Raw genomic sequence first — 23,479 nt, 5'->3', positions numbered from 1 at the left:
AGGTAAGTAAATACGTCGGCCAGTAATTCTTTACTTCTTTGGTTTGTAGAATAATATACTTTGAGTTTTTGCAGATTGCCCAGCAACTAAACGGTGATGACAGCTCCAGGACGTTATACTCCCACAACTGCATGTAAAACAATGACATGTCCTTTTTACACTTCTCATGTCTGTCTCATCAACAAGGCCAATAACAGCATTTTTCCAAAATGTAAAACTATCTCCTTTAATCCAGTACAACATTAAAATAATTGCTGCATTGTTATTGATAGTGTAATCTTCATTTAATTATCAGCCAAAGCAATTGAGCTGGCAAAGTATCAATTAATACAGTAACCGGGTTAAATAGTTTTTGGGTCTTATTTAGTGTTTCCAGATCTGTTATGGTCCAATCAGAGTTATAAGACAAGTCTGTTTAGTTTACTTTTTATAGTTTTTTGCCCCTCAGGTAAAATATAGACTACAGTCACTTTCATTCACTGAGAGAGAGCTTCAGTTTTTAATACAAGATTGGCTGGTCTAATGAATATTTAGGTAAGCCTAATTAAATAATCGATCAGGCGGGCTGTGTCCCCGCCCTCCCCCTGCTCCAGAGGGCCATCTCCTCCACAGACAGGCACGCCCTCAGCCCTCAGCGTCTGATCACATTACCTTAGCAACATGTTTCCTCTTCCGCGCGCTTAGACCAGCTCAGCTGTCACATCCCCCAGAGAGAGAGAAACACTTCTCAGCTCTGAATGACAAACTCCAAAATGATGTTACGAGTCGCTGTCCCAGGGCGGACCACCTTTTCGACTTAATGGTGAGCATGCATCCTACCGGCACACGGCGTCACTTTACAGTGTAATTGTCAGTCAGCAGAAACGTGCCGCTGGTACAGTGCTGCATGCGGACGGCAGATGGTCCATGTTTGCTGTGCGCTCTGCCAGTCAGATTACCCGTCCATAGTAAATCCTGGGCCTTGCAGGATGGGGGCAGACAGACGCGTCGGCTGAGTGTAATGCTAAGCTGTTGTTTAGTGCAGACCCCCTTTGGCTGCAGGCCTGTTTTTGAGGCCCGCATCAGCGTCTGTCAGGTGGACTCAGACCATGATGTGCAGACGTATCTGCTCAGACCATTTGGAACCTGGTCTGTTGTAAAGTTCGTGCTGACATAATCTGTGCAGGAACACAAGAGGAAGCAAATAGCATGAACTTAAATAGCATAACAATACAAGCATACACATAACTGATGAGGTGGAGATAAGGGCCTGAGTGCCTGACTGAATGAGACGGCCTCCTCCCACAGTGTACTGCCAAAGGGGATCAAAACTCAGCCACTCTACTGTAAATGTATATGACAAGACCTATGATGCTAATGGAGCTCAACTGTGAGACATGACCTACTTATTATAAGAAACAAAAGATGTGCGTTCTTTATTTAGTTTGTGTATTCATGTGATGTGTATCTGCTATATTTAAAAAAAAAAAAAAGAAATCAGGTGAAAGAAGAAAGCACACAGTGCAAATGTCAATCAACAACGGTGCACAATCCTTTTTTTTCTTTTACTATTTTGATAATTCCAAATATCTAGACATTTGTAATCTATGGACTGTAGTTTGATGGCCAAACCATAAATATGATTTAAAATATGATGGCAGGTTTTGGAGATATCCTAAATAACAAACAAACTTAACCGTGTTGCAGAGGAAATCACCAACAACTTCAGGGCTTCCAGATACTGAACCTATTTCAGTTTTACTCCATTACATAAACAAATATCTGTGCCATACCGTAGCCCTTACATGCTGGATGGCTTGTGCTTTTTTGTGTCTGGTGCTGGAAAAAAATACAAAGCCATCTTTATCTGTTATCATCAGTATTCCATTAGAAGCTGTGAAATGTGTTCCGAGGGCAATCTAATGACATTGTGTTGTGTTTTCATTATAATGTAGTTCTATTCTCCCTTTGTACATATATTTATAGTATCAGATTTAGCAGGTGTTGATCTGATTTGCTCCATTTGATTGGTTGAGGTTCAGTTCATATTAAAACACATCTTAACAAAAGAGGGGCTGATTATATTCCATACAAGTGCACTACAGCTTTCCGTGAGGAGGGTAGGGGGTTTGGTGAGGATGTGCGTGCCTGATTGAAGTGAGCTAAACTTTTTTAACTCAAGCAACAACACCTGTTAACACCAAATAGCAGCTTGTTCAGTGTTGGTGAACATAAAAAAGACATTGAATGAAACTTTTAATACATCCTTTGTATGAACTACAGTGAGAAAATCATAAAGCCGTTTTGTGGTCTGGTACCACATAAACTTCCGCTGGATAATGATTACGAGGCCATGCTGCGCCATAGACCTGCAGTATTTCCTTTATGCAGGGCTCTTAAGGCGCTGTGTGACTGAAATAGTATATACCGCAATTCCCAGAAGCACGGCACAAGTGTTACAAACAAACAAAGACGCACAACCTTGCTTTATTGAGGTTCTCCTCCAGAGCACCAAATAAACAGGAAACACTGCAGTCTACAGGGGGGCTAGTGACTGATGAAGGTATTGCCTCAAACAAAAATGAGCAATTCATAGAAGTGAAGTCACGCTGGTGAAGCTGTGCTGCTGCTGGCTCTGGCCTAATTTAACCCATAGTTATAACTTCTTTGAGGTATTACGGGCTTGGAAACATCCTACAGTAGCAGTTTGAAATGTTCCTTGGGGTAATAGAGAACAAAATTTTTTTTAAAAAGTTTATATGTAAAGGTGAAGGAACACATGTCAACTGTAGCTTTCCATGCTCTAACCATTCTGAGATATAATTCCAAAATATGTAATTTTCTTTTTGCTATTAGCCAGTAAATTAATATTAGTGTTTCACAAAACTGTCCTGAAATTTCAGTTAAAATTGGTTTTTCCATTGGCTTCAATTACGGAGCATTTAGAGTGAGAAAATTGATGCGGGGTTGGTTTTCAGGGTTGCAGGGTCCGGGTTCTCATCAGCATTATAACTGATTAGCGGTGATGCAGATAGCTTCCCAGGGAGCGCGAGTGATCAGTCGGCAGCGGCTGTGGCCAGCAGCCTGCTGGTGTTTGGCTTATCAGTCCTCCAGTGGCTCCGTACTGACATCAATGGCTCAGTGGTGCTGTTTCAGTGGTGTCCTGCTGGTGATGGAACATGGGAAGCTAAACAGATTTTTATAGTGTTTGAAGCTTAGCTGCAGGATATCAGATTTATTATGTTTCGCACGATCAACTAATGATAATGCTTCGGGTGCATCATCACAAATCTCGGAGCTAAAGGGGTTATGATTTGTAAACGTGTTCAGAAACACGTCTGCATTCCGACCCACTTAATGATGATGGCAGTTGACCTTTTTCGGCTCTAACCCACTCTGAAATGGGACATCATCTACCAAATCCATCACCCCACTCTTGTCAGAATGAAATAGACTGTTTAACAGTGAGTGGGCATAGAAAGGAGTTCTGTGCCAGTTGATTTAAAGCCTGTGTTTCTACTTTGAGTCTTTCTCAGGTGAATTAACTTTTTTTTTTTTTTGTCACAAAGAAAGAGGACTGGGCTTTCAGAATTAATTGGCATGCTGGTCAGAAACGATGTAACTGCTCTGCCAAATTATTTGTAAGATTAATAGAAAGACCATAGACTCATTCCGTAATGGCAGCCATAAAGTCTGTCTACCTCGCCTGTAGTGATAACTGGAGAGATATTTGCTCTCACCTTCGGATTCAATCGTTGCAGCAGCTTCATTGAGGTGAAGAGATTTGTAAATGGGTCTTTTTTTGTTGATGTTCCTGAGGAATATATAACAGAAGAGCAGCAGCTTTTAATATTGGGGCAGGCTTACAAATTATTTTGTATTAAAATTGTATTTGTTTTATTCATTCTTTATTTAACATGCAACACAAATGTAACCTTCCAAGAAGTCGTCTCCTGTCCCTGAGCAGACAAACAAACGTGCACTCACAATGGAGCACAATAGCAAACACGCACAACATTCAGTCACTGCAGCTGTCGGGGCCTGAGAAGTTCTGAATCAAGGAAATCATGATGAGAAATTACCATACACAAGAAGGCTTGCACTATTTATCTCAACAGTGTTTGCCTCAACTTACACCTGTGCGTCCTCATTCTTGCATAAGTGCCATTATACTGTAACTAGCAGTTGCGCCTCACTCACTAGCCAACATCTTCATCTCCGCCTGTGCACGGCGCCGACGCCTTAATGAGCCAAACTTTGCTACTTGTGTTGAAAAAAGAAAATGTAATTTTTCTCATTAGATGGCAAGTTCGCAAATGTTTTCAGATGTGGCCTAGTTTGTGATCAAACGGTACTCTGTGAGCTTTGTTACGTAGAATGACCTGTCTACTGCTTATTTTTAATGGATTGTAGCCTGCACAGCTGCAGCTAATGATTAATGTAACTGATTATTCTGTGGATCTTTTTCATGATTAATTGATGGGTTGTTTAATCATGTATAGTGAAAAATAACCATCACAAATCCCCTAAATTGACCTAAGTTGACTTATTCCAGCACCTGTTTTGTCCAAAAAGGAAAGACATTTGGTTTACTGTCAAAAAAGCAAATATTTACATTTGAGATGCTAAACCACTTTATAAAACTTAAACAATTGATCTGTTATCAAAGGATTAGCAGTTTACTTTTCTGTCGATCGCCTAATCGTTGAATGCGCCGAGCATTTGACCAGTTGTAGTCCAGTTTGTCTTATGACAGTGTGACATATAGGCGTACCAGTTTGATGTGATCATTTGTTGTGTCCTCTCGGCGTCTCTCTCAGTCATCAGTCAAGCGAGGATTTACACAGCTACCTTGATCCATTGCCCTCTGCACACCTGCGTGATTGGCATCCTAAAACGTGGATGGAACTAAGCTATAATGAAAGCAGTACGCTGTGTGAGACAATTAGTTGACCCCCCCCCCCCACATGCATGACCTTGCTTCTGAACCCATGGCCCTTATTACTTGAACCACTCCAGTGTTTGGCCTACAGTTTAATCCTGACTGATCAATACCTTTAAGGTGTCTTTATATCCCAGAAAATCTTTTGGCCTGTTTAAGTGGAGGACAACAGTATAGATTGCTGTAATGGTATGAATTACTATTGATTGTAATTCAGATTAAATGAATTTGAACCACTGCACAGTTATGAAGGATGAATGTGCTTAAGGGTCTAAATTGCATTCATCATGCAAACGGTCGAAGCAGCCTCTGAATATCTCACGCTGGATTGTACTAAACCAAATTGCATTAGAGGTTGTTGTGAAAAATTCATATTGGGATCAAATATATTGACCAGAATTTAAATCACTAGGCCATGTGTTTTGCTTCCTGCTGCATATGTGGAAATCGAGGACAAAAGAAAGGGCAGTATTTCCTCCTGATTTTTTTTCCCCTTGCTACAGCGCTTCCTCCAGCATCGATCCATTCCTCATGATGCTCGTGGACGTTGCCAGTTCGATGTCACATGCGTGTTGATATAAGATGGTCTTTTTATCCCAGCTGTCTCTGCGCTCCAACTTTGGATTACAGATCTTGGTGGGACAGACTTGCTGTCGTGTTGACCAAGGTCTTGTTGTGTTTGGTAGATGATGTGAAAATAAGCGCATTGTTGTATTTTATATATATATATATATATATATATATATATATATATATATATATATATATATATATATATATATATATATATATATATATATATTACTATGCCATGTATTATTGAATTGTGGCAGCTACTATAAAAGTCCAATATCCATCTGTGGTAGGCTACCAGTCATGAACTCCGGCCATTATCACATTACTGGTAATGAGCAACTGATGTCAGTCAACACCACTGCTACATCATTACTACCCGCAGCTGCAGAAACTCTTCTAGCTGTTATTGTTGGGGTCATATTAGAATCAGGTGTTTGTCTTAGTTTTTTTGATGTTATAATCACATTTATGTTTGGTTATGATCTTGTGACATATTACGTCATATAATTCGCCATCCCCATCTTGGGATACGACCGTTGCTATGTTGTTTTTTTTTGGCAACCGATGAATGGAATTTACCATATTTGGAATGCGGAGGTGTGACGTAGTGACGCCGGATACGGCTCTGTTATCAGCAGCGACCTGTCAATCACAGTAAGCCCGCCCTAAAGCATACTCCCTTTTATGGTCTATTTGACTCTAAATGGACCATAATTTTTCTAAAAGAATATCATGCTGTATAGAAAAAGACTTCAAACTAGCGTTTGAGGCCATAAACTCATGTTTACAATGTTTACTGAGCTAATAAATCAAGTAAGAAGTAGAGTTATATTCTCATAGAGTTCTATACAATCTGACTTCATTTTGCGAACAGAAGAGTCGTCCCCTGCTGGCCAGTAAAGAAAATGCAAGTTTTAAGACACTTCTGCATCGGCTTAACTTGGCAGAACTGGAGGTTGCCACCTGAGTAGGATCAGGTCAGCTGATGTGCTGTTCAAGATTAAAGACAGTAAGTTAAACCAAAAATAGATAAACTACTATTATACTTTTTATTCCTCCATTGCTGGTAATAATGAATATCCTTCAAAAACTACATACATAAACCAGTTACATGTTTTTATTTGAATTTAATTATTTTTTTCTTCAGCTTGTGAGACACGATATTCAAACTCATCTCATGTAAATGAGGTTGAATGGGTGCCCACACAGCCCTCATGACAATACTTGCAATCTCATTCACTTTATCACTCCCTCTTTATTGATATTGTTGTTCCATATTCAGCGTTTTATTACTTATCACCATGCAGTTATTCATATCAGCCCTTGTGAGCTGATCAAGGAGCAGAGTTTTTGTCTTGCAGTGAGGCTTCTCTACTTTGTTGTTTTATCTCTTGCGCATGGATGAAAAGGGCCTGAGGGAAAAAGACAATGCTGTCTGCTTTAACTCATCTCACTGCATGACATTGAGGTATCAGGCACCGGCAGGGAAGAGAGAATATTTTATCTGACATTGTCACTCTCTGTAGAAACCTCAGGGAGGCCGAAGCTGCTGTGACACACTTGGTGGTCAGCAGCACCGCATATGATTATGGCAGCTCAGCTAGACTCGCTGAAGTCTATTTGTTACAATGAAGCAAAGTATGCATGATTGCCGTGCGGTCGCGTTCTTCTGCCTCCGCACCGGCAGCAGCCGTGGCCAGAGGCATAAGCTTGGTTTGTCTGTCCCATTCTCGTGAACTCAGCATCTCAGGAACGGCAATTTCTACAAATTCAAACATTCACTTGTGCTGATTACAATTTGGTGGTCAGAGGTCCAAGTTCATTAATGATAGTAAAACATGTAATTTATATACCGCTTGCCAAGAACTCAAAGTCGGAAGATGGGTCTTGAGATGGGATGGGGGTGGGAGGGAGTTCAAGAGCCTGGGAGCACCTTGAGTGGTTGAAGGAGGAATATGACCGCAAAGCGGTAATTCTACTTCATGAAGTTTTGATCTGTAGAAATAACTTATATTAGACAAACATATGTTTTGTAGAACTAGAATCTACTTCCTTTTGCAAATCATTAATCACAATCTTTGTTTTCCTCAGGTCATTACTAATCATGTGGACTTCTTGGAGTACGCGGAGCAGCATCTCATGAAGTATAATACAACACATTTGCCTCAATCATTCTACAGATGACATATGTTGAGTCCCAGATTGATTTGTATTAAATAGTAAGAGAGGGGAAACATGGGGACATCATTGTTTCACATGATCGCCGTCTTTGTGGCTGTCCATCTGATCCACTGCCAAACAGTTTGCAACAGAAAAGCTTCACTTGAATGGCACCCTAAGCAACACACAATCCAAATGAATTGGGCACTCGTAGGAAACATCTGTAGGAGCGTTTCCGAATGTTGGGATTCTCAAGGGGGAGAGGAGTCTACTGCGACACCTATCAACTTCCCACAGATATGCCCTCTTCAGCTGCAACATGGAGACAAACTGTTGATGTCTGCTGATGAAACACTGACGTCTTATGGCATCAGACTCCTCAATGTTTCAAAAGACAGCTTTGAGAGCTGTTCAACAACTGGACAGATGAAAGATCAGTTTCTTTTCCCCCACAATCTAAATGGAAGTGAGCATGTTGAGGCTAAGTGGCTCGTCCCGGGTCGTCATTACTTCATCGCTCTGCATGAGGGAGACACGCAGCTGTGCAAGCTTGGCTTACGGCTCAATGTGTTTGTTAAAACGCAACTTTGTCAGGGGTCTCCTCTGCTGCGACTTTGTTCGGGGAGCGGTGTTTGTCAAACAGGCCTGTGGGAAGATGCATACCGCTGTCTATGCCGCCACCACTACTCCGGGAGGTTTTGTGAAAAGTCTGATGGTTGTTTGGATAACCCTTGTGAAAACAAAGGAGTCTGTTTGAGCAATGGATCCACCGATCCCAACCACAGAACATATACATGTCTGTGTCCTCCACATTTTACAGGTAAGGACAAAAGTAGGTATGCTCTGAGTGCAATTTTCTTGTCCTATTCCTTTTTTTTAATAAAGTCTGACTGTCAGCTGTTCTAAATGTTTTCAAGGTTGTTCATCAAGAGCTTATTTTGATCAAGAGCTTATTTTGGACTTGCAGGTGTTAGAAGTTGCAGCTTTGTCTTCTTTACTCACAGAAGAACTTCCAATCTGACGACGTGTGTGTGTGTGTGTGTGTGTGTGTGTGTGTGTGTGTGTGTGTGTGTGTGTGTGTGTGTGTGTGTGTGTGTGTGTGTGTGTGTGGCGGTGATGATGTTGCTCTCTGTGCCACTGTGTGTGCGATGTAAAACCATCATGAGGCACATGTGTATAAATTTTACAGGATATATAATAATAATACATTTTATTTATATAGCGCTTTAAAAGGCACTCAAAGACACTTTGCATGGTAAAAAAACCAAAACATTAAAAGTGTTTATAATAAGAACAAAATCATAACAATAAGGAACAACATGAAAAGAAAGAAAGAAAACACACATAACTGACTTTACAGGTTAAAAGCAGATTTGAACAGGTGAGTTTTAAGTGCAGTTTTGAAAGTGACAAGTGAGGGAGAATGTCTGAGGTGTTGGGGGAGGGAGTTCCAGAGGGAGGGGGCAGCGATGGAGAAGGCCCTGTCCCCCCAGGTCCGATGTTTGGACTGAGTAGGGGGGGTGAGGAGGTTGGCGTCGGCGGATCTGAGGTTGGGAGTGTGACGGTGCAGGAGGTATGAAAGGTATGAAGGGGCGAGGTTGTGAAGGGCTTTGTATGTGATCAGGAGAATCTTGAAGTGGATTCTTTGCTGTATGGAGAGCCAGTGGAGGTTTTGGAAGTCCGGGGTGATGTGGTCTCTGGTACGGGAGTGGGAGAGCAGACGGGCAGCAGAGTTCTGGATGTATTGAAGTTTGTTGATGATTTTGGTGGGTGAGCCGTACAGGATGCTGTTGCAGTAGTCCAGTCGAGAGGCGATGAAGGCGTGGATGAGTGTTTCTATATGAGATTCATTGGCCGGTCACTGGTCAACAACCAGTAGGTTTCCAGGTAGCCTTTTGATTCGTGCATCTTTAGACAAAACCCACTGTTCCCAATGGTTAAGCTCTCTTAACTTCTTTAAAATAGATATAAAAATGTTTACCTATCTGTGAAATGCAGTGTGCAGTGAAACTGCTTTAAATCAGAATTCATTTAATGTGCTGAGTTATGTCTGCATGAAGAACTCTATCTCCCTGGAGAAACCCATAATTTGTATGTTTTGTGTAATCTGATTGATGCATTTTTCAAAATGTTACTCTCAAATTAGTTGAGAGTAAATTAAATAATATAAAAATAACTTAAAATGCAACGCAAGCTATTTTCTCAATTATGTTTATTGGACACATAAAGTTAACGTTGTTTGGCATGAACCCAAACACTCGCATCTAATGCAAACAGAATTAATATTGAAGCAATTTGCATTCTGAACGACTTCTTTCTGAATGTCTTTACTGCCATTGTGTACTCTGTGCAGCAGTGTTATCTATAGCACTGATATTAGAAAGTCAAATAAATAGCATCAGCAATCGTTTTGTAAACTTCATAACCCAGGCACATCTTTTTATCTGTGTATTTCTGTGTTGTAGACAACTGACTTGCCATTTGTTTTAGGCGTCAACTGCTCTGAAGTCGTTGGAAAAGAAAACTGTGACAGAATTTGTGAAAATGGGACATGCGTTCAAGGGTCGCCTGCCTCCTTCAAATGCATCTGTGACACAGGATTCTCTGGTAAGCAGCTCTTTTTCAGCTTGTTGTTTTTGTAATATAGATGGATTGTCTGACTTTGACAATAAAAACACAATATTTGAACATAATTGTACAGCTTTGATCCCTGCGAGGCGACTCATAGACAGACAATCCGTTTTTCTTCATGCTATTTACAAAAGGCAGTGGGCGAGATTTTGCTGCATCCCAGTTTCATTTGCACAACCATGTCATTTGCCTCGAAGGGGCAACTATCTGTGGAAAAGGTCAAAGCAGAAAACTGAGAAGTCATATATCTTTTAAAGATCAGCATTTCCTCATGGGCTTCAAACCTGGTCCTACAATGTTAGATTTGTCATCATAATATATGAAGCGGCCACCTTTAATCAAATACCTCACCTCACGTTACGATGTGGTCGTAAAAAGCCAGTGCTAAACTGCTGGCTAACTGAGCGTGTTGCAGTTGGTAAAACAAAGGTTTACTGCAATCAATTAAAATGTAATTTATTGTGTAGTGTTTCTGCTAAGCATATTAAATCAGACCTTTTGATATTGGTCGCCATCTGTGAGCTTAAAAAAAAAAGTATGGCTTGGCTAAAACATTAATATATTTTTTATCTTTCATCACTTAATATAGCCTGGTCTCAGAAGAAGTATGGTAGTGTTCATCATTAGATTTCTATTCTTTCTCATTTCTACTGAATTCTGTATAAATCACTATGTGTCATGCTCATGGTTTTGATGGTCTGATCAGCTTCTTCACATGAATAATTTCCAAAAGGGTATCGGACACAAATGTAACGTGTTTTCCATTAGCAGCCAAATTGTGTTGATTGCCATGTGATATAGGCAAGTTGCTTGAGGGCTCGTATGCAAGCGTTGGGTGGCAATTGTGATCCGGTGAGCTTGTTTATGAGACATTGCCGCTTCAGCCATGATTTAGGTAATGAGCCTCATTTGCTCCAGTAACTTACAGTTAGGTTAATGGGTATCAAACACAAGTGGGTTACAAGACCTGGATACTCCTTCGGTTGCCCTGGATATCATTGTCTGCTGTAAAACTAGCCTGCATTGAACTTTCTGGAGTAAAAACTCCAGGTGGCTCCTCACATTGATTCATTGTTTTGTTTGGAGCACAATTTGTCCTGGCAGCTTTCTTGAAGTGTCATAGCTTTGCCTTTTCGAGTCCAGCCCATGCTTTCAGCTTATTATTTTCGAAGAAGTGATTTCAAGGTTATTGCCAATGCTGGCATCCTTTTTTCAGTCGAATACAGAAGATGAAGAAAGTACAGTACAGGGGGTGAAGGGTAGTATAAGACGCCTCCGAGAGCAACTCTGAATGTATTTAACACTTAAAAGAGAAGATTACAAGATAATTCTCTGAATCTTTAAAGGGAACAATAACACTTTGCCCTCATGCTCTTTTATGTCGTGAATGCCAGATGAATGCTGGATGTTAATAATTAGATAAAGGACATGTATATTCCAGAAAGACTTTATATTTGTTTATTGTCAAAGACACATACAGATAGTATGTCAAAGTAATCTCATATAAACTTTGAAATAATTATTCCATACTTACATCTGACAAAAGTCTATGGCCCATGGCCTTAAAAAGTTTGTAAATGTCAAAGAATTTTCTCAGCCTCAGCACCGGTTTATTGATGAAAACAATTTCTTGAACTACTTTAAAGATGTTTTCTGACATGATGTACTAGCATATAGCTGAGAAAGAAGAAATGCCATTTGCAGTAAATAACTGATATAATGGGACATATTTCTAAAACCAAACCAAACAGGTGGCATTTCAAAGAACACCCTCGTCTGATGTTAAATGGATAATTCATATAATTCACATCAGAAATAAATTGGTTACTCACATGCACCCTCTGCCTTTGCAGCTTTTATCTAATTTGCTTTAATTGCCGCTGCTCTCTCAAGTAAGCAGACTCCACTGGGTGCTTTAGCATAGTCATGGTGTCCTGCTGTCCCATCAGCTTCTTGGGAGTTCTGTGGAGCTTGTGCTTCCTCTACCTCCCTGCTGCAGTTGCCTCATTAATCAACTGGAAGTTAGTGGCTGCTCCAGTGCCGGCTGCCCTCATAGGCCAAAGTCTATGCGCACAGAATAATGAGCCGAACTCATGGGACGTTTCAAATGAGATTTTCTTTTGATTTGACTCTCCTTTGGACTATCTCTCAGGTATTTGTTGCGAGGTATTACCATCTTTATAGGCCATTTTCCATTTGGTATAAGGTGTTAATTGTTTTTTCAATCTTGTTGGTAGTAATATGTTTTTTTTTTAAGGTTTAATTTGGATAATATATGTACCCATTACCCTTGTTAAACAATTTAATTAAACAGTGACACAATGTTCTTTCTTTATGTATATTAGATTTCTGCCGTTAATAATCACAGCAATAATAAGGGATGATTTTGAGATGAACAGATTGGTGGTAGACATAAATGCCAGCACAAATACAAATGATCATTAAACAAAACAAAAACAAATATATTAAACCATGCATGACCTTAACCAAATTCATCACATATTAGGAGATTCCATCTTGAGTGCTGAGAGTGCTGCAACCATTTTATGTCATGAATGTTTGTAACTGATGGAAGTGTTCCTAAACATATAGTAGTTTGCATTTGGACCGCTCATGAAAACTCAATATCTGGTGGAAAATGAGTTTAAGGAAGAAGCACGCCCTGAAGTTGTATACAGTAAGATTGATGCCCACAGAGGAGGCTATGAGGAGCCTCTGGGACATGAGCACTCGTATCAGCAGGGGGATTAAAGAAAATATGCACAGAAAGAGTCACTGGAAAGATAAATGTGTAGGCACCTTGTGAAGAACACAAAAATGAAAACCCTCACGAGGGAATAACATCAAATTTTATTCACCTTGAACCTGCAGGGAATTCAGTCTAATTTTATCCTTTGCATACAATGTCACTCCGGCATTACCATGACTCTGGTTATGCTGCTGCTGGTGAAAGTGTTGTGGTCCTGCAGTATTTAGAAAACTACTGGCTACAGCTTAGTTCAGAAGTACTTTATCTCGGAAGATGCTTATGAAACGGGCTGCAGCACTGACTACTTAGTATACAGTTCAGTGAAAATCCACCATGAAAATCATTTCTACATACTGATGATGACTTTCCTTTTATTACTGTACTTGGCACAGCGGTATCAACTTATTTCTTTTGGATTACATAATCGAAATAGTACACCTTCCACGGTGGGAACTCTTGTGTTATCTGTCTGCACAAACTGATTCATTATTTCAGTCCATATTTTAAATCAATGTATACCAAAGTGTTGCATATCACAGTACAGTATGCTACAAGAGTAGTACAATTGTCAATGATTATCGGAATAATGATAATAATATTGTGGCGGAAGCAGCAATAATGATGACTGCAACATTTGTCATGTTTAACTTGTTTATTAGTGGCAACTTTTAAGCACAGAGAAGGTGGTGACATGTATAAGGACAGCATAAAAAGACCATACAAATGGGAAAAAAAATCTGTTGAGATGGAATGAGATGAATTAAACAAGAACAAATCAAATATGATGCAAATTGACAAAAAATAACGTGTATAATTGCAAACTATTTTCCCTAAAAACTGCCACAGGTTTGAACCGCATATTACTTTCTAATGTTGCTTGTTGTGTTCTCAGTGTTTACTGTACCATCAAACAACTGCCGTTCCTGATTACGGTCCAGACCCAAATGCTCATTTATATTAATGCTACAGTAGACCTGACTGCACGGGATGGCAGCTGCAGACCGACCGGCCCTCCTGTGTTGTTGCACAAGCACAAACTTGAATACACACGCTCACAGCATGAAACGCAACACCCTGAGATTGAGGCAGTTTTGCCTCACAAGCATTAAGCAGGAAAAACACAAGGCACACACTCAACTCCCTGTTTATTGCTTTGGGAGAAAACCATGCATTTTTAGGTGAACCTAATGATTGATTTTGTTAGCTGTTCGGAATATTTGCTTTAGTCTTAACTACGATTTTGGTTTCCCTGAAGTGAACTGGGTAAAGATAAATTGTGCTTTTCTAATAATAACTAGTCTGGCACAACAATCCTGTACTGTACCATGAACTAAAGAACTCTGAGGTAACTTTAGTGAGGTTTCTTTGTCTTTTCTATATACATGTGCAGGATAACATCTTGCTGGTTTTGCTTATTTTCCAGTTGGTGTGAATTGTTGGCTTCAGTGGGAAGGTTTCTGAAATGGGCAATTAGGCTCTATAGTATATCATCAATCATAGGCCACCATAGCAGCCTGACAGCAATGATGCTGTTTACAGTTGATCTTGCCTTTTAGTTTAATTGTGCTTGTCACAATTAAATTAGTGGTCCTGCACATGCCTCCATCCTGTGTGATTATTGATAGTCAGTCACCCCTTCCCCCATGGATTATAGTCATGTCAGTCATGTCTCCTCAGGCATAAACTTGGTCAAACAGCTTTGAAGCGATTTCATACATGTGCCATGTTACTTTCCATGTTCACCGCTTGGGGTTTAATAGTTTTTAGTAGAATGTGCACGTCTGCTGTGCAAAGAACACCAGGCTTTTATACATTATAGTTTCTAGATGTTAATACAATCTGAATAAAAGTGCTGTAATTTTGTGCTGTCTGTTTTCCAGGCCCACCTTGTGAGAAGAGGAAAGCCCCCTGTGATCCAAATCCATGCAGAAATGGTGGCGTATGTGAAGAAAGCCTCAAAGGATTTGTCTGTCATTGTCCAGAAAGATTTGGGGGCGTCTACTGCGACTCTACAGTTGTCTTCGATTGCATGTCATACGCATGTCAGGAGAAACGAATTTGCACTGCAGGGGAGCATGTGAGGATTTAATTTTCCTTATTTGTTTTATCTCAGTGGGAGATAAACAAGAAATGCCACATGAAAATGAATATAGTTTTGAAACACGATCAAATGGCTTCATTCTGAAGGCTGCAACAGCAATTAATATTTCCTGCTGAAGATGAGCCCAGGGTGTTTGCATCCTCTAGTATTTTGATTGAATGACCCAGCACATGTTTAAGTGCCAGTTTGAAATGTCTCTCATTAAACGCCTTCTGCCATTTTCAACTTTCATTGGAAATGCTATCGTGGTCTAACATTTTGCTAAGGCAGTAGTGTTTCTAATGTTCTCGAGGATGCACAAGAGAGAATACAATAATAGTTTAATTGTCTTTCCTTGACCTTTGTTTTGTTCATTACAGTTTGCCAAATGCACTGCACATTCACAGCTAACCTAAGAAAACCAGAGTAGAGCAGACTAAAAGGGACATTTATCAACATAATGCCTGATCTTGCTGCAGCTTGACGTAGATATTTATTTCTAGACGCTTAATGTGAAATTCAAATCTCATTAACTTTGAATTACATCACCATTAGCATTTATTAGCCTCTTGTGGTTTCTAGAACTCATATTAAAACATATATAAAACCCATTATTTACTTGCCTACTTGGATTCGATTAAATATAATTGTAGAGATCAGTAACAAATAATAATGTGAGTCAGTCAAGTCACAATATGCTCACAGCGAAATGCTCTTTTCTTGATAATGTTCCTACAGTTAGTGATCTTATGTACCGTTTGTGTAATCTAACCCTGTTTTCCCAAGCTGCCAGGTGACCTGGTTTGTTTTGCCTCTGTATGCAGGCCTCTGAATGTGTCTGTGCAGATGGTAATGTGGTCCCAGCATGCAGGATGCAGCAGAACCTGTGCAGCCCATCACCATGTCTTCACAATGCCACCTGTGTGTCCAGGGGAAATGATTATATCTGCAGGTAAAACGCATTCAGGAATCTAATAGAGGCCACTCTCATTCCTCCTTTCTAGATGACTGAAATGTCATTCAATGTGATTAGGATTTACATTTCACTTACAAGCTCTTGGACTAATACGTACATGTCTGGCAGACCTCAAGCCTCATTGTAGGCTGGTGATTCTATATATCTCATATTCTATATCATATTGCCAACTAATCCCATGTAAAGGCCAACAATGAGTTTGTTCTGTGTAGCCTAGTTTATTCCTTTGTGCCATAGACCTCCATTATTGACCAAAAACTATAAGAAAAGCCTATTAAAAACAACAGTGAGTTATACTGGATGACTTGTCATGGAAACTGTTATTTTAAGTCAATCATACATCAACTCAACTTAACTTTCTTTATATGGCACTTTTCATACAGTCATGCAGCCATAAGTGCGTCACCGAGCAAGATTAAAACAGCACAGATAAATAAATAAATACATAATAAACAACAATAAAATAGAATAAATAGTCCTGCAGCTGACATGCACAACAAATGTGTATAAATCCACAACTGAAAATAGTCCCCAACAAAAGTGCACTATTTACTCCAATTTAAGTAACATTTTCTAAAAACAACACTTTACAGATTTTTTGGGAAATTATGTGACTATGAAATGAAAATATGTACTTTTTAAAAAATAATTATGTCTTGAGTAGGAACTAATGTGTTTGGGACAAAGTGCTGCAGGCACGGTTTGGAAGTTGGTCTTTTCTTGTGTTTTTTTTAGAAGTGAAAAATAAAATGCCACATCCATCTTTAGATAAAAAATGACACTGGTCAACTTAACTTAACTGAATTAAAATTGTCTTGACAAGATAGAAATGTTTTGTGGTGACTCACTATTGGGATTTATATGAAAATGGTTTCAGGTCTACTACATTGATGAGAAAGGGAATTCATGTGAATAAGGCTCTGCTTTTGAGGTCTCAACTCTACCTCACAGCTGATGTCTTTTAAATCCAGTTATTATACTGTAATAGATCACAAGTCTTAAATACTCAACACATAAATCCTGATCTTGGCTCCAAGACTAGATGATTATATATGTGACAATTTAGTTTTTTCTCATTATCACGGTTCATATACTCATCAAAAGAAAGAAATTTAAATTAAATCAGGTTCGAAACATACAGAAATTATAATCAGTGAAATAACGGTTTGGATTTTTACAAGTGTAGGAAAGTGTAATCTGTGATTTATAATGGACCTTAATTTGTTTTGATGTGCTAGCCCCAGCTTTTTGACAATCAAGATCAAAAGAACGTGCAGACATTATTTCACCCACCTCTGTATCACAAATAATTCCTGTAGAAAAAATAATTATGACCCCATGTATCTTGCAAAAGAAAGAAATTATGGCTTGTTAGTGCTTAAGGCTTTGGGTGAATTGATTTTGATGACACTGGCCTCATCTCACAGATGTCTGCAAGGGTTTTCCGGGAAGAATTGTGAAGAAATAATTGACTACTGCAGGCTGCTCAATATCCACTGCCTGAATGAGGGATTGTGCTTGAGTGTTATTGGCGGATATCAGGTAAGTAATTCAATGTTTCAGTTCTAATGAAATACTCTGAAACCCACCAAATATGGTTCATGCTGCACTTTAATTACAGTATGAACATTAAGTGAACACATTTATAAGCAGAGATGTAATGCATTGCAGACATCTTTACATTTCGTTTTGTTAAATCATGATTTATGTGTGTCGCATATCTGTCCGAAAGATGGTCTGAGACTTGACTGATGATTTTAAATGTATTGCTAAGTTCCAAACCAACGTAAGAGCTGTGTACAAAAACACAAAACAACAAATATGTGTACCCTACACACATAGAGCCGACACTGACACTAATTCACTTAAACACAGTTATTACAGTCATTACAGTCTTACAATAACATTCGGAGTGACAGTATCCTTTTGCAGTCAAGATCTTAAGGAGTCTCTAACAACAGAACTAACTTCTGGGCGCTCCATTATGGAAAGTTTACTAAGGTGTTACATTACGGTCATTTAGCAGACGCTTTTATCCAAAGCGACTTACAATTCAGTATCTATCTACACACCGTAGACGCAGCTACGGGAGCCATTTTGGGGTTAAGTGTCTTGCTCAAGGACACATTGACATGAGACTAGTAGAGCAGGACCGACCCTCTGATTGAAAGGCGGCCCTGCTCTCCACTTATCCACGGTCACCCGTTCATTGTTCTTGTTCAGTATCTTGTCTCCTGTAAGCATCTTTTTGCTCCGTACAAGTCCTCTCTGGGGAACGTTCCAGGTGGTGGAAGAGCTGTGTTGATCAGATGATTGTGAGTGAGTGGTTCCAGGCTGTCTGGACTGTTTAAGTTATCCACAGTGAAGGGTCTACTGTTGACTCTGGCCATAGCTTCATAGAGTAGAGTTTGTAGTTTAGCGCCGTTGAGTCTGCCATGCGGAAGTATTAGTGGAATTCAGAACACACCTGACAATCTATATCAGGCTCCCACATGCCGCCTGCATGACTGGAGTGTGGCGCGTTCATGACGAAGTCACACTGCTTCTGTGACAGAAATGTATTGAGTCTCTGTGTGTTAAGCTCTTGTAGAGCTGCCTTGAATTCATTCTTTGCACCAACAAAGTCAGTGCCTTGGTCGCACTGGATTTAACTGCACCTCAAACTGCAATGAAACATTGCAAGCCGCCGATGAACGCATCCGTTGACAAATCCTCCAACATCTACTGTAAATGTGGATGGCCAGTAAGCACAAACAGGTAAAGTGTTGGCTGTTTCGTTTATGCTGTCTTCTTCACTTTGTAGTAACAAAACGATTGAAGCAGTCCATACCATAGTATGGGAAGGGTGGGGAGGACTCTACACGCTCCACAGGAATGTCACTCATTTTTTGGGCCTCCTGAGTCTGACACAAGTCACACACTGGCGAATATATCATTCCAGGAATCCAATAGCGATTGGATCTGATTTCATGGTGAAGGCTTTTCCTTTAGGCTTTGTCCTTTCATGGTGGTGAGCTATTGTCAGCTTTGTCACATGGTGCTCCTTGGGGATGACAATTTGGTGTTTGAATCAGTTGGCGAGGGATGAGTGGCGGAGTCTTCCTCCCACCTTGAGGATACCGTCTGTGTCCAGAAACGCATCGAGGTGGTGCAGTGTGTTGCAACGCTGTAGTTAACTTCCTTTGTTTAACAGCTTGATTTCTTTATTATATGATTGACTTTGCAGATCTTGGATTATGACATGTTTAGCACTGTCCTGTTCACTCAATGTAGAAGGCGCACATGACTTGATTTTCTTAGTTCGTCCAAGAAGGGGGGCCACAGCCTTGGTGGCTTGGGACCATGACGAGAACTTGGACAGCAAGACTCATTGTTTCTGTGATCTTTGTTTGCAGTGGCTGTGCCTTTTTGACTTCTAGATCTCCTATGGGTAAATCCAGTAGTACATCCTTAGGTATTTTATTTTCCCAGAGGAATGTGGGCAGAGGCATCTCATAATGTTTTGATCATTTTTCCTGATGCCTTTCAGTTTGTTTAGGAAAACAAGATCCTTTTGTGAGACGGTCTTGTCATCTCCTTTAGTGTCCTGTCTGTTTCCAAGGCGCTTATCACATCCATTGGCGTGACTATAGGGAGTTTCTTTACAGTGACTCTGTGACAAAGGCTTGATTCTGTTTCATTGAGGCACGGTGTTGAGCAGCCTACAATGCTCCACCCCAAGTCTGTAAAGATGGCATAGGGCTCATTCTCTTTTCCTGCTAGAACCTGTCTGGCTGTTAGTGTTCTGGGACAGTTATACCCAATTAAGTCCTATATCACAGCTAAGGAGAGGTGGCATCTTATCGGTGATCGCTGTTAAGTGAGGCCATCGTTTTGCTGTTTTATGAGTGGGAATATGATCACGATTCACAGGAATGCTGTCCTTTGTATAAGAAGGAGGAAGGTTGATGTAACCTCTCTCACAGAGTCCAGATACCCTTTCACTCTTCAAAAGCATGTTATCTCCAAGCATAGTGGTAAGTTTCCGTTTCACAGGGTAGGCGTCTGCTTGTAATGAATTGCTTACCTCTATGTTGATGAAGGTGCTGTCACTTTGAGTGTCTAGTAATGCGTAGACAAGCTGTTCCTTGGATGGGTTTTTGGCAGAGGACACCCACACAGGAACGATCATGGAAGTGCTGCCTGACTGACTACCTCCAGTGATGCTGAGTGCTGTGGCTGCCATCATTTTGTTTGCAGTGTTAACAATGGATACAGACCTTTTGCTACCATCACGTTTCCTGTAGTTCTCATCGTGGAGACAGGTAGGGTGACTTCCCTTACATACATCACAAGTGTGGCAGTGATGACATTCCTCTGCACTGTGACCTGGTTTCACACATCCATAACACAGCTTGTTGTCCTTTGTGTATGTCCGTCGATCCTCAAGGGGCTTTTCTATGAAGTCAGGGCACTTTGTGTTTGAGTTTGTTGTCTTTGCACCATAGCAGGGGGACCTTTATTTTCCATTGTTTGAAGTTGATTTGCCACTGTTTATGGCAGTTTGAGTGCTGAAGACATTGGCTTTGTTTCCCTTTGTTTCCTTTATGTATCTTTTGTCATAAGATGAGTTGGATGAGTAAGGAGCATATAGAGAAGTGACTGCGATGAATGCCATCTCTGCTTCTAGATACACAAAGTTAGTGTAATCCTCACAGGTGGAAAACTCTCATTCTTCCATGAGGGCTATTGTAACCTGACGATTCCAGCGTTATGCTAACCAGTCAGGAACTTTCTGTATTAGCTTTTGGTTTTCTTTGCAGTCACTTAATTTTTCTAGACCCTATGGGGCATGGATTGCAGACAGGCATTTAGGAAGTCCGAAAATGTTCTTAACACTTCAGCATCCTTGTGCTGAAGTTTTGGCCATTTTGACAGCTTGTCCCTGAAAGCTCTTTGGATAACAAATGGCTGACCGTAGCGTTGGTTTAGCTTATTCCATGCATCTCTATATGCCTCATCATCATTTCGATAAAATGTGCTTTCGAAACATTTTTTGGCAGGGCCACTGATGTATTTGTTTAGGTAATAAAGTTTATCAGCTGAAGGAATACCCTTTCGGTCAACAAGTGACAATGTAGAGGTTTGGGTCTCAACACTGTGGGCTTTGGCATTGGTAGTCTGTTTATGACTATGCTGTCTTGGATTACTTGGGTTGGACAGGACATGTCAGTAGTGGGAGATGGTGTGACAACGTGAGGGTTTTGATGGTATATAGAAGGGTTGAAATGGCTGACAGGGGGTCTGTTGCTCTGCTGCTTCCAGTTTCTGACTGGCTGCTTCTACATGACGTTCCTATCTGTCTTTGAATACATAGAAAATGTATTTATGGGTTTAAATAGATTTTGTCTATTGAACGCGTCTTCAAGGCTTTATGTTTCAGAAAACCTTTCATTAGTTGAAATAAAAAAAGAACAAACAAAAGTGATAGATAATATCTACAGACAGCAGTAATCCAATTCTCTACCTTTGATCATTGTTAGTATGCGGACACATTGCTTTCACAGACAGGTTCTGGTCAAATTTTTCTCTCTATTGCTCAGTCTCCTCCAACGTCTTTATATATATTTTTACAACACCTGACACCGCTCCGTACAGCCCCATGGTTCCTAATTATTTTCAATCAGTCTTGTTCCATTAAGCCACTGAGAAGTTCTTAATCAAAAATCCACTTTTAGATGCTTCGTGTTGGAGCTCCTTCAACAGGGTCAGACACAATCAAAAATGGTTGCTTATTGCATATGAGCCACTTCTTCTTTCTATATATATGTTTTTACACGGTTATCCTTTGAGTATGAAAACCCATTGGGTAGGTCATTAAAGGTAGCCTCCTCATTTATTCCCTCTGTCATGGAGATGCTCTTAACAGACAGCACCAAACTAGAGGTTACATACAACTTATTTATTGGTCGATATACAGAGTAGATCTTTTGGACATTAATTTGACTTTTGTTGCTGTTCTGTTTCTACAAAAGAAATGGTCCCTAATCTAGATAACTCTATCCACAACACCAGAGACATACAATAAAAGATACTTCTGAATTCATTTAAAGTCAGTTTATAATGCTGTGAATGCCACAAATTTGATTAGTCCATCATATTGAGGTAGTGACAGAAATTTGAGAGGGGGATATCTCACAACCTGAGCAATCTATGTGGGTAGACATTGAGGTAGGTGAAAAAGTTGGGCTGTTTGAAATTTGGGTATAATCACCCTTTTTATTTAAAGGTATTTACAGCCACATCATATGAGCAGTGTGTAAATTGCTGCCATTTCAATTTCATGCTACCCAAGGGTAAAAAAGAAACACATTGAAATTGAAATTTTATTATAGTCATCATATACATTATACATATACATGAAATGTAACCTCTGCATTTCACCCATCCCTAGCTTATTGCTACACTGTGTACTTGTATGGAGGGTGAACACCACCAATCACCCTTAAAACTGAAAGTCAACAACTTAACCCTCATATACATTTTTTTTATTTGAAATCCAGCATGAGCAAAAACAATGAAGAACATACATTTGCTCTAATACTTATTTGTATATACTGTACTGTAAATATTTTACTGTTTTCCTGCAGTGTGTTTGTGCCCCGGGATGGATAGGAGAGTTTTGTCAATATGTAGGCGATGCCTGCCTGATAAAACCAAACAGCTGTTTGAATGGAGCCACATGCATTACAACAAGTCAGCCATCATCTTCTCCAGTGTACACCTGCGAGTGCCCCCTCGGCTTCACTGGTGAGATAACTTTGCTTTATTATCTGTTTTTTTGCCCCTTTCCATCTGTCTGTCCGTCTGTCTGTTGACTAGGATTTCTCAAAATATGGATTGATTTGTACAAACCCTAGTGGGAGGTAAGTCTTGGGGCAAGGAATGACTGATTGATGTTTGGAAGAACTGGTATAGCTTGGCAGTAGCATGCCGTTGGCAGAGGTTTGTGTTCTGTTCTGTTACTATATGTACAAATGTGAGGCAGATATGCAACACAGGTGGTAAGCGCAGTCATTTTCTGAATACTTTAATTGATTCTGCACAGTCTCATGCAAGACATTAACACAGAGAGCTCTTCTGCTGAGAGCAACCCATACATAATAAATGTTTCTTTTTTGCCTTTTGTTGGTGTTGTAAGGCAGCGTGCATCAAGTCATGTATTCCATCAAAAGTGCGTAATTTCTATCATGCCAAAATGGTCAGAGAAAATACTGGCTTCTTATTGTCAGGCAGGGGTCCATTAAAATATTGTCATATAAAGTTTGTGAAGGAAATGGGTTTTTCACTGTCGTCAACAGACTAACGCATCTCTATAAAAATAGAGATGCGTTATGGGGTGTATCA

At 40.0% G+C, this 23,479-nt stretch overlaps 1 protein-coding gene across 1 annotated transcript in view; it reads left to right on the top strand.

Annotated features, from left to right (window-relative positions):
- Nucleotides 1-7,732: 7,732 nt before the first annotated feature.
- Nucleotides 7,733-23,479, top strand: part of eys (eyes shut homolog) — a 156,582-nt gene continuing 140,835 nt past the window's right edge. The window contains exons 1-6 of the mRNA XM_068723996.1: nt 7,733-8,477; nt 10,148-10,264; nt 14,918-15,114; nt 15,942-16,069; nt 17,521-17,635; nt 22,723-22,882. Coding sequence (XP_068580097.1) covers nt 7,733-8,477; nt 10,148-10,264; nt 14,918-15,114; nt 15,942-16,069; nt 17,521-17,635; nt 22,723-22,882 — 1,462 coding nt within the window. The remainder of the gene's footprint in view (nt 8,478-10,147; nt 10,265-14,917; nt 15,115-15,941; nt 16,070-17,520; nt 17,636-22,722; nt 22,883-23,479) is intronic.

Source organism: Cebidichthys violaceus, unplaced genomic scaffold (assembly GCF_023349555.1).
Source record: "Cebidichthys violaceus isolate CVI_PGR_0920_01 unplaced genomic scaffold, fCebVio1.0.p SCAF_10, whole genome shotgun sequence".
Taxonomy (NCBI): Eukaryota; Metazoa; Chordata; class Actinopteri; order Perciformes; family Stichaeidae; genus Cebidichthys; species Cebidichthys violaceus.
This window is presented reverse-complemented; position numbering and strand designations above follow the sequence as displayed.